This window comes from Leguminivora glycinivorella, chromosome 13, assembly GCF_023078275.1.
Source record: "Leguminivora glycinivorella isolate SPB_JAAS2020 chromosome 13, LegGlyc_1.1, whole genome shotgun sequence".
NCBI classification, from domain to species: domain Eukaryota; kingdom Metazoa; phylum Arthropoda; class Insecta; order Lepidoptera; family Tortricidae; genus Leguminivora; species Leguminivora glycinivorella.
The window spans coordinates 3,753,818-3,766,616 of record NC_062983.1 but is presented as its reverse complement, the minus strand read 5'-3'; the positions used below and the strand labels follow the sequence as shown (position 1 = coordinate 3,766,616).

General features: G+C 41.4%; 1 protein-coding gene across 1 annotated transcript; it reads right to left on the bottom strand.

Moving 5' to 3' along the window:
- Positions 1–531: 531 nt before the first annotated feature.
- Positions 532–4,402, bottom strand: LOC125232989. The gene is made up of 2 exons (XM_048138852.1): positions 3,407–4,402; positions 532–563 (listed from the first exon to the last, which is right to left on the bottom strand). The coding sequence occupies exons 1-2, from the start codon at positions 4,239–4,241 to the stop codon at positions 544–546; spliced, it is 855 nt and encodes a 284-aa protein (XP_047994809.1). The 5' UTR covers positions 4,242–4,402; the 3' UTR covers positions 532–543.
- Between the last annotated feature and the right edge of the window lie 8,397 nt (positions 4,403–12,799).

Sequence of the window (12,799 nt, the reverse complement as noted above, 5' to 3'; positions counted from 1 at the left end):
GGCAACATCAACGATTGTGGTGTCGGCGGCGGCGACTGCGTTAGCGGCGGCGGCGGCGGCGGCGGCGGCGGCGACCGCGATGGCGGCGATGGCGGCGATGGCGGCGGCGGCGGCGATGGCGGCGACCGCGATGGCGGCGGCGGCGGCGATGGCGGCGACCGCGATGGCGGCGGCGGCGGCGATGGCGGCGACCGCGATGGCGGCGGCAGCGGCGGCGGCGGCGGCGGCGGCGACGGCGGCGGCGGCGGCGGCGACGGCGGCGCATGTACTGGTGTCGGCGTAGACGTCGAGGCAGGTGAGTGTGTAAGTTTATCGTGATCGTCGTAGTCCCATACATTAGCATCTCCTATATGACCCTTATACAATGCTAATTGGTTTATATGTTTGCGATAACATATTTGAGAATCCCAGTCTTTAATTAAATACATTACGCGTCCTATTCGTTTTTGTACCGTTCCTTTACACCACATGATTTTATCATTGTTTACATTTTTTGTATATAGTACAAATGAGCCAATTGCGAATTTTTTACGGTTAGATACATTAGTATTGTCCTGTGAGCACTGAACATTGGCATTATCAGACAGTGGAGCCGCGGACGAGGGCGGCGGTGAGGGTGGGGATAAGAGGTCTATACGTGACCTCATTTTACGTCCATAGACTAATTGCGCGGGAGGAAACCCAGTGGTAGTATGTTTCGAATTACGGTAATCAAACAAATACTTTAAAAGTGCTAATTTTGCTTGTTTGACATTAGTACTTGTCATAAGACTAGACCGTATACCCCGTTTTACGACCTTTATATATGACTCAGCCATACCATTACTCGCTGGATGGTATGGTGGTGACGTCATATGCTTTATGCCATTAAGTTTGCAAAAAGCTTGAAATTCTTGTGAACAAAAAGCTGTGCCATTATCCGTTACCAAAGTTAGCGGTATACCGAACCTTGACATAAATTCGTACATTTTTTCAATCGTGGCAGTGGATGTAGTTGTGTTAGACATATCATAAACTTCTGGCCACTTAGAAAACGCATCCACCAGCACTAGGTACATTCGACCATTTATCGGGCCCAGGAAGTCGGCGTGAACACGACTCCAAGCTTCCTTAGGCGGGGCCCAGGGCGCGGGCTCGGCTCGGGCTGGCGCTGGTCGCATTTGTATACAAATATCGCAAGACCCTATCATTCGTTCAACAGCTTCATCAACGCCCGGGAACCAAAATCTAGATCTAACTTCGGCCTTAGTCTTCACTATACCTAGATGAGATTTATGGAGCTCTGATAATACTTTTCCACGTAACGTCTCTGGAATTACAACCTTATGGCCCCTCATAATGCATCCATTTTCATACGACAGCTGCGTTCGACATAAGTGATAAGGCTTAATTTGTAAATCGTTAACTTTGTTTGGCCATCCCTCCATTATATATTTACGTACTTTAACTAAAATAACGTCATTACCGGTTTCTTTGCAAACGTCCGTGAAGGTGACAGGCAGACTACCACTGATAACGAAATGCACGTAAGCGGCTCGATCGCACGGTTCCGCGCCGTCAGCACATTCCTGCGGAGCGGCCGCGCGCCCCCGCGCCCCGCGCGCCCGCGCCCCGCGCGCCCGCGCGCTCGCCCGTTAGGGCCTGTGCAGGTGTCGGCGCCGGCGCCGGAGGCTGGCGCGCGACAAAAAATCAGCGCTGTTGTCAGCACTTCGCACATATTCAATACTATAATTATACGCGCTTAAAAATATTGCGTATCTTTGAAGTCGATTTGCTGTCACCTCTGGAATACCCTTATAAGGTCCAAAAATCGATATAAGGGGTTTGTGGTCCGTGCGGAGGACGAACGGCTCTGATCTTCCATACAAATATTGGTGGAAGCGACGCACACCAAAAATAATAGCAGTAGCTTCTTTTTGGAGCTGAGAATAACGCGTTTCGGCAATCGACAATGTCCTCGAGGCAAAAGAAATCGGCCTCTCGAGGCCTCCGGGGTCAAGTTGAGATAAAATCGCGCCAAGACCCCGGGGTCCTGCATCGACAGTCAAAAATAGCTTGGCCCCCGGATTAAAGTGAGCTAAAACCCGATCTGATGCTATATTTTTTTTAATACTTATATAAGCGTTGTGATGTGCATCCTCCCACTGCCATTTAGACCCCTTTTTTAAAAGCTCATAAAGCGGACCCAGGATTGACGATGCATTCGGTACAAAGTTCCTATAATAATTTACCAACCCCAAAAATGATTGGAGCTCGCTAACGTTATTCGGAACGGGAGCATTTATTATTGCCTCGACCTTATCGGGTGACTTATGTAACCCGTCCTTGTCTATAACATAGCCCAAGTAGCTAACTTTATTTTTATAAAAGTCACACTTTTCCTGTTGCAATGTCAATCCTGCGTCTTGTAACCTTTCGAGCACGGCGTTGAGCCTGCGCGCGTGCTCGTCGTCGTCGCGGCCCGTGACCAGCACGTCGTCGAGCAGGCACAGCACGCCCTCCATGCCGGCCAGCACGCCCTCCATGGCGCGCTGGAACACGGCCGGCGCGCTCGCTAGACCGAACACAAGCCGCGTATACATATATAGCCCCCGAGATGTATTTATGCATGTGTACGGCTGCGACTCATCATCTAAAACAAATTGGTTGTAAGCCATTGATAAGTCGAGTTTTGTAAACTTAACGCCTCCATACAACTTAGCAAATAATTCTTTTGCTGTCGGCAAGGGATACTGGTCGACTATCAATTGCTTATTAATGGTAACAGAATAATCAGCACACAGTCGAACACTGCCATTCCGTTTTAACACCGGGACTATAGGTGAAGCATACTCGGCGTGGGGCACGGGTTTTAAAATACCTAACTGCACTAGCCGGTCGATTTCTTTGTTTACCTTATCGCGCAATGCGAATGCGATAGGCCGCGCTTTAACAAAAACTGGTTTAGCGTTATCTTTGAGCCTCAGTCTGACTTTATGTTTATTAAAACAGCCTAATGAACTTGAAAATAATTTAGGAAATTTTGTTTGTAGCTGTTCAACTGAAGACAGTTGGTGACAATGGTTAACTCGTACGAGTTGCAATTCAAAGGCTGATATAAAATCCCTACCTAGAAGAGACACTCCGCCGTCTCGTACAACATGTATGTCTATCGAATGTGTACAGTCGTCGTAGCACACAGGCAAGCGCACAACGCCTACACAAGCAATGTTATCACCATTATACGTAACCAGCTTCCTTCGCAACGGACCTAATGGCACATCTTTAAAATATAAATTATAAATATCATTAGATATAACCGTTACGGCTGCACCGGTATCTATCTCAAAATTTAACTTTGTTTCGCGAATAGTTACAGTGCCTACCATTGGCTCTCCCCGCAACGAACGTATAACAAATACCTCACCATCGTCTCCGAAGTCCTCGTCGTCGGCTCCATTGTCTACGTAGTTCACTTTTGACGGACACACCCTACGTAGATGGCCTTTAACGTTACACTTCTTACACACATAATCACTGTACTGACACTCCGCGGTCTTGTGGTTGGTATATCCGCATGTGGTACACTTAGGCTTCGCTAAACGGCTAGACTTAGCCGCGGCCTGTCCCTTATGGGCACTAGTACTGCGCGATATCTTTAATAGCGGGTCCAGCGTCGCGGCGCCCGCGGCGGCGGCGGCGGCGCCCGCTCCGCTCGCGCTAGCGGTGGCAGCTGCGCGCGCGGTGGCAACATTTTCGGCGTATTCCACAGCTTTGCCAAGCGTAAGGCCAGTCAGATCCTGAGCGTACAGCTTTTCTTTTTCATAACAAGCCCTCATTCCCATAATAAAGCGATCGAGCAGCGTTTCCTCCACATTCTTGAAGGCACAAAGCGACGTCAGGCCACGAAGTCTCGCGGCCCACTGTGAGTGCGTTTCGCCTTGTCGTTGTACCGCTGCGTAGAAATTGTGTCTCTCGCTGAACCCTACTCTCTTAGGGTTGAAATGAGTATCCAAACTTGTTATGATATCGTCGTAGGGCACCGTTTGTACATCCTTTGGTAGAACCAAATCCGCAGCGAGTCTGTACGTACCCTCCGTGAGTGCACTTAGCAATATAGCTCTGCGCTTTGTTCCGGTTGCGTCTGTCACATCGGTGATGTCGTTTGCCACAAACCACTGTGTCAGACGGCTTTTGTAAGTCTTCCACTCATGTTCATTGTGGTCAAAACTGGTCAAAATTCCAAATAATCCAGAAGACATGTTTTTTTTTTCCTAAATGTGGGTATTCGTCGCCACTGTTAGATACGTAGGTGGACACAAGTGAAACAACCGGTAGCTAGTTATGCACTGGTTTATTGGCGTACAGGTATCGTGGTGGGCGCAGCCACACACACACATGCAAGCGTACGTTAGTCGCATACTGAACAATTAAACATCTTGATAAGGGAAGGGATAATAGAAAAAAGTACTTTTTACCCACCGATCATAGTGTCGAAATACGGGCTATGTGGGATGTTTATAAAGGTTTCCCCAGCGTATATAGAATTACCTACGCTGTGGTCGATGTGTAATATTTCTACAATCATTGCAAGCAAAAGTATTATGTGCAATCGAAATAATCGCAGATAAATATACCTACAGAGAAACCTACGGTCCCTACGGATCCAAATGAAAATCTTAATGAATACTTTTATTACGCGGGCGAAGCCGCGGGTAAAAGCTAGTATTAGAATAAAATAATAATTATGTATAAAATCAAATTAACAAATCTAAATGACATATCATATGTAATATAATCAATGAATGCATCCTTCAATTCAATATTCGAAATTATAACTAGACTGAAATTGTAATAATCTTAATTTAATTGCTGTTAAATAATTTTATTGATGAACGTGTAATATTTATAATATTATTAATAAAATGTCTATGTCTATGTCTATGTCTATGTCTAATTATACTTTGTAAGTTGCTATGCCCTTACAGGGTCTGTATTAACTGCTACAGTTATACCTCTATGTAATGTGTAATATTACTGCAATAAAGATATTTGAATTTGAATTTGAATTGCTTAACCGGACTATTTTAACAAATAGTACCCCTTATTTGACACGGAAATCTGGGTGGATTCCACTGCGCTATTTAAACAGTTGGATCATTCTATTTGACTTTCGACTGCCGCCGGTATAACCGAAGTGCCAATCGTTGAGGCTACGTGGCGAACAAAACACAGCCTGTCACTGTCCCACTACAGAAGAGCGACAGAGAGAGCTATAGTCTGTATCTTTAGGTATTTAAACAAATATAAACAACATCTTTCCTCAAAAGACTCTTTATGCCGTACATAAGACTTATTGACCGGGATATAAACCGTGAATACCTCAGAGGAAAAAAATCTATAGAGAGGACAAGCCGCGCGCGGCCTGGTCGCAGATGTAGGCCCATTGGGCCTACACCGCCGCCAGTTCGCCGTCCGCTGTCATCGAGTGTACACGCGCGCTGTTCACCGACGAAAAACGAGTTTTATCCAAAATGCCGAGGTGTGCAATAATAACTTGCAAACATCGCAGTGACCTGAATAATTTCCAAGCCAATGGGATAACATTTCACAGGTAAATACTATTTATTTCCTTTTATTTCACATAAAACACGAATTCAACGTAATACTCCGAGTTGTACCATGTAACCTTACGTTTGCTTGTGCTTTAAAACGTTCATTATACATTGCGGCTACACAAGGAACATATTGTAAACAGTGTAGTGTTTGCGCCGCAATGAACGGTGTACAAAACGATTCACTCAGTGAGACATTTTTCTCGGAAACTAGGCGAGGCGTTCCCGTTATTTATCGTTGTGTGCGTGCGCGATCGCGCTCGCTTATCGTTCGCGTGTACACAAACATAGAAATGTTGCGCGTGTATTGCGCAATAGGAGCGTCCAGCTACAAGTGTGTGTGGATTAGGTGTGTGCGTGCATTATCTTTACAGTTACTGGTGCTTTGTGTGGGTTGCGCAGACCTTGCGACAGGCGTATTCTATACAAATCGCCCGGCATGACCTATCTCCCCTTTTTCTTAAATCTGTGGTGAATACCTTTTTGATTTTTATTGAAGTAACGATATTTCGACGCAGTTACATGCATTATGATCACGGGAAACTGAAGACGGCAGGTGGATGTCAAAGTTGCGTAGACAGCGCGCGGTCTACCCTCCTTCGCGCGCGTCGACTGCGTTCACTGTCAGCATTACCACTGGTCGCGTTCACACTCGTTAATATCGGGACCTCAATAAAAATCAAAAAGGTAATCACGGTTTATATCCCGGTCAATATATCTTATGAAACTAACCTTGAATCATTTCATTTCATTTCATGAAGGTTAAAGACAGGTCGCTCAGTGACATTGTATTGAAAACTTAGCCATAAAACTTACCTTGTTACCATATTCATTATTCAAGCAAATAAAGATATTTCATTTCATTTATTTGGTTACCTAACCTATTATCATTTTAAAATATAAATTTGTATTAATTAAAATCAATAGATATTATTTATGTCACCTAAAAATGTAACTACTCGAAAAAGTACTAACTGTTTGTTTAAATTATTTTTAAATACCTAAACGTTACACTACCTATTTCAATTAAAAACCTACAGGTTTCGAAGCGTTAACTCAACTGTGACGTTGGCTAGAGACTAGAGACCCTAGAAACTCCAAACTACATTCCGATTCCATACAAAAATTTACAGATTGTGGATTAATTTCAGTCGATTGTTGAAATTCTTGACATTTCGAAGATATTTAGAATCTTTGTAACCCCAGGTGTACGACTGTCTGTGTGTGTCTGCCTGCCGCATTGTAGCTTTCGAATAGATGAATCGATTTAGATCTCGTTTTTTTTTTGTTTGAAGGCTGAAGTAATCGGGAGTGTTTAGCCATATTTTAACTATAAAACTCCCGTGAGATTCAAACATATATTAAAATATTTTAAGCGAGTTACTGTTAAGACGATAATATAACGTTCGACATGTTTCGATCCATTTCCGAGGATCTTTCTCCAGAGTACAAACCCCGCCTTTACGTGTCGAGAGCATACAGAGCGCCGCGCGTATAGTGTATGCGTCGCGCTCTCGACATGTAAAGGCGAGGTCGCTACTCTTGAGAAAGATCCTCGGAAATGGATCGAAACATGTCGAACGTTATATAGACTTAACACGTGAGTAACCCGCTTAACATATTTTTAAATGTGTATAGCCATGTTTCATAAAAATTGGTCCACTATTTCGGGGGTATTTACAAAACTTATAATATGTATGGTGGTTATACAAAATGCAAATTAGCATCCTCTATCATAATTTACTCGTTTCTAGTAACACAAATTACAAATATTGCTCGGATTAATAATGTTTGGGACTAACCGAACCCAATTACTTATCAACTATGGAAATTTGTGAAAACCGAGGGTCCGTCCCTTCTGTCGAATTCAATCGACATACTAATTAAAATAAGGAACCGAAGTAATTACAGTTCCGGTTTGACAAGAAACATTTTAGTTATTTATTAATGCAAGAAGTCCTTGAGCGGAAATTCAATTTTGATCCCTTATAACACCAACAAAAAGTCCCCTTTTCAAATGAAAGATGTGAAATAGTGTAAATACAATCGTGATATAATACAAAGATTTTCAGTCGAGTACCATGTTTAGGCCACTCAGCACTGAGTGGCCTAATAGTACGGTACGAGAGTGAAAAGCTTAATTATATCACTATTGTATACAATACTTTTTCTATGAGTCATCATTTTCATCATCAATGGATGAAAAATATCATCATCCAAGTTAAAATTAACGACGCTACGTTCGCCGTTGCATCAACATCGAGCGATAAATTTAAGTGACACATAACGCCATCTACAAGTACTTATTAATCGAAAGCGTGGTATCGTGGGAGATCGAAAATGTGTGGTGTAGGGTAAACTCGCCTCAATCGGTGACACGCCTAATTCGGTGATACAAGCTTTGAAGCACTATTCCAAAAGACGATTTTTCGTTGTTTCACCGAATTAGGCGTGTCACCGAATGAGGCGAGGTTACCCTAGTGTATGCGCGTTCTTAGGCACTGGTCCCACCGCGAGCTAGTAAGCTATGAGCTATCGGCTATAAAAACGAACAAAAGATGAGCACTCCCGTGCAAATAAAAGAGACACGGCGATTTTGATAGCTCACCGCTGGGCGAGTAACTAGAAACATCGCCATGTCTCTTTTATTTACACGGGAGTACTTATCTTTTGTTCGTTTTTATAGCCGATAGCTCATAGCTTACTAGCTCGCGGTGGGACCAGTGCCTTAAGCGGTCGCATTTTAATACATGGTATGATCTTCTTATATTTAATCTATGATACATATAATTCCTGTTGTCCCTAATTTAATGACGATCAGGATGAGAATTCTTTATTTTTTTTTATACTGAAAAACAACTTGAATAGACGACGCACATCAAAGCGAAATAAAAGTCAATAAAACCTCCCCGTTTTTCATTTGTCAATGATTCATCTGCCATATTCCTAATCTGTGGTAGAAATTAATTATTTATAACAAAATGATTTGAAGAGCTTCGAAGTTGCGTATCCTTTGATGTTCCCAATCTGGTCGTAATATTCTCGTTCTTGAAATATTTCTGCCGATTGAAAAAGCTGATTGTGGCTGTGACGCGGGACTATTTGAACGTGTGACTGACATCAAAATGATATTTGAATAATATTGAAATCATACCTGGGGCCCGTTTCTCGAAAGGTACAAGCCTCGTATTACAAGTGCGCGAACTGTCAAATCGTATGGGTTGTCATAGGAACACACTTGTAATACAAGGCTTGTACCTTTCGAGAAACAGGCCACTGGACTTCCGGTTCGAACGCCTCGTGTCGTGAATAATTTCTCCTTCTTTTGCTCATTAATGTTGTTTAAAGTGTAATATCGATAGCTTATTATGCAGTAAACTAATGTTATAGTGAGAAGCTGATGAAGAATTAATCTCGAAACGCGTTTAGCCACTTTTTTGTCGTCAACGGCCGATAGTCCACGTAAAATCTAGCTATCAATTAACAAGAGCTAACTACCGAACACTGTCGTACTTACCTTACCAAAATCAATAACAATTTGCTTATATTACCTTGACACTGACAAAATAGTCCCACCAATGGACTGAGGCCATTTAATTTTAAAAATTCATTCAGAAATCATACCAAATACATGTGTCATTTCATTTGATATTTGCCAGTAGCTTTTCGATGAAGGATAACATCGTGAGGAAACCGGACTAATCCCAATAAGGTCTAGTTACCCTTCGGGTTGGAAGGTCAGATGGCAGTCGCTTTCGTAAAAACTTGTGCCTGCGCGAATTATTGGGATTAGTTGTCAAAGCGGACCCCATGTTCCCATGAGCCATGGCAAGTGCCGGGATATCTCAAGGATGATGTCACGCGCGAGTTCGAATTGGCTTGTGTAGCAATTTGTTAATGGACGCCATGTTTTTTTTTACTTTGAAAAACAAACGGCGGGGATGGCGATTGTACAGGCACAAAGCCTTTTAATTTACACCTTGAGTAGTAGACAATAAAGGCAATTTTTGAACTGAGCTTGTAGACTGTTCCATTTTAAGCACAATGTGTTAGTTCACCTACTTTTTGAATATTTACTAAATGTTTTGTTTAACTACACTCTAACATTAAAACTGTTTAGATGAATATTTATTTTGATGCAGTCATTTAATTGCATAAATAAATCAAAAAAATAAAAACATGATAAAACTGATACTACTACTTAAAACTAAATACCTAACCTACTTATAAATAAAAAATTTGGCCTAAATCGCCGTCAATGGGCAAGGAAGCTGGCAGCATTTTCACGCTGTATACCTACTTATACGTTGCGAGCAATACTGGCCAGCCCTCCGGTCGCCTGAGGTCTCAATTAGGCGAGACTGCAAAATCTTTATACAAAAGACGAGAACTGGGCCCCCATGGCCCCAAGGTCTCAACGCCAAACGCCGCAAATATGTATGTATTAATCCATATTATTATTGCGATTTTGAGAGAGTGGCGTAGGTTATATGTGCAAATCACATTTTTGATTGAAATCTCTAATAAAAATATAAATAATAGAAACATTATTAATGTATGTTCTGTGCAGAAATGCACCGATATAGTACATTATGATACAAGTGCGTAAAAAAGGAAGTTCGAAACGAGTGGCGATAAATTAAAACACGACCGAAGGGAGTGTTTTAAATCGACATGAGTTGCGAATTTCCTTTTCGCACGTGTATCGAACGACGTTTTTCAGTACAGATGGCCCTCCGAAGTTTCGACCTGGCATATAATGAACCACTTCTCGCACTAGTGCGTACAAAAAACGCCATCTGTACTGAAAGAAATTTACAAAATAGCGAATGTTCTCAGTTCTACTACAGAATATATTATTTTAATAGTACAAGGTTCTACACCCATTTCGTCACTACTTTGAAAAAATCTTGTATCTCACACTGCTCCTCAAAGTTAAACGCAATAAGTCTATATGCATTCCATACATACTTATTACATTTCTCTTTTCATTGACAGAAGAAGATACAAGTTTTCTTTCAAAGTAGTGACGATTTGTTGCTAAGCTTAAAAGTCAATGGCATTTGATGAATTGACAATAAACGCCGTGAGTGACTCAAACATCAAATGCAGCGATCGTCAACAGTTTTTTTTATAAATTTAAATAGATATCATACACGAAAGAAAAAAACGACAAGGCCCACTGGTGGCCGAGCCGGGAATCCTCGCCTCGGTCGGGCGGGCGGGTGGTCTAGTGGTGAAGACGTTAGCCGCGTAAGCTGAAGACCCGGGTTCGATTCCCGGCTCGGCCACCAGTGGGCCTTGTCGTTTTTTCTTTCGTGTATGATATCTATTTAAATTTATAATTTATATATAGTAGTGTGACTACTTGAAAAAAGAACAAATCAAAACTATTCAATAAAATAATTTGATTTGTTCCCTAGTTGTAGTTTTTTTTTGTTTTATTATTATAAATGGGCTTACTCTTGGCCACAGACTAGCAAGGCACACATGTGGCCTACGATGGAGTGAGGTCGCCCAGAAGATGCCTGTTCACTGTTGAGAACATTACGTAAGACATCGAATCTTAAAGAGAACGTTCTCACTTTCTACATGCATTAGAAATTTCATAGTAGTAAAACTTTTTTTGTAAATTTTGCCAAAAATGATGTATGTATATAAGATTTAGCCAATTTTACTTCTAACACTGATTTAGTATTAAAATCGATGTTAATTTTTTTTTCCTAGATTCAGAAAACCATTGCATATATTAATTTCTCGTTAAAAGAAAAAAATATCCATTTGTTAAGTCATTTAAGGGTAAGTGAAAAATGTGAAAAAATTAACACAACTAAATAAGAACTTTTACCCTTTTTTTCTATTTGGTGGGTTAACCGACAAAATTTGTAACTACCTACCCGAAAATTTCCAAATTATTTCCTTACGTTTTTTTTAAGTACCTACCTACATTTCAGAGGTCAGCGGTGACCGTAGGGCTGGCAGCTTCCTCGCCCAAAGAATAAGCCTAGCGATTCAGCGAGGAAATGCTGCCAGTGTCTACGGCACCATGCCTAAGGAGTTCCCCTAGTTTTTAATATTTTTAGTTAGGTATTTATTTTTAGATTAAGGTTTAAATTATGATTAGTATTATTGTTTTTATTTATAATAATGTGATTGTTGATAATTTAATCCGTCGACTGTTGTCGGAGCATTAGATACATGTAACTTAAGTTTTTCACATAAACTTTCAGTAATATAATTCGCGGTTGAAAAGTACAAGTATAATTTATGTAAGTAATTTTATTCTGAAACATCGGTTCCTTGTTAGACGCTCTTATGCTGTTTCTGAAATTAATAACCACAAAATTAAAATTTTGAAAAAAACCCGAGACTTAATAGAGCGATTTTCATGAAACATAGCTTAGAACACTCCCGACTGACTCAGCATTCAGACAAAAAAAATCTAAATCGGTTCATCCGTTCGGGAGCTACGATACCACAGACAGACACACACACAGACAGACAGACAGACAGCCAGACACGTCAAACTTATAACACCCCGTCGTTTTTGCGTCGGGGGTTAAAAAGGATTTCAAAAGAATTATTTTTAATTTTTAATATAAAAGCACTGTCAAGTCAAAGGATACGAAGACGAATCGTTATTCCCTTAAAAAGCCGTGACATTTCAACTTAAGATTCCTCGTGGATTAGTGTCAAGATGCGAGATCCGAGCCAAGGTTCCACGTTAAGGATAACCGCATTTATCTTAGGGAATCGTGGAACGTTCAGTACTGTCGGTTTATGTAGAACTGGGTACGTAACCTCGTTGCAATAAGGTAAAAAAAATGTATACATAAATAAATAAATAAATATTATAGGACATTCTTACACAGATTGACTGAGGCCCACGGTAAGCTCAAGAAGGCTTGTGTTGTGGGTACTCAGACAACGATATATATAATATATAAATACTTATATACATAGAAAACATCCATGACTCAGGAACAAATATCTGTGCTCATCACACAAATAAATGCCCTTACCGGGATTCGAACCCGGGACCGCGGCGTAGCAGGCAGGGTCACTACCGACTGCGCCAGACCGGTCGTCAAACATACATACATACATACTTATGAACTCAACTGTACCAAAATATGTCCATGTAAATAAATTACTTAACTAACATATAAGAGGCTTTTTCCAGGTCTCTAGGCGTCTAAAGGATA

Coding starts and splice junctions, on each gene's coding strand:
- LOC125232989 (XM_048138852.1), bottom strand. CDS start 4,241: ATGTCTTCTGGATTATTTGGAATTTTGACCAGTTTTGACCACAATGAA. Junction 564..3,406: donor CGAGGACTTCGGAGACGATG/GTGAGGTATTTG, acceptor GCCAATGTTCAG/TGCTCACAGGACAATACTAA.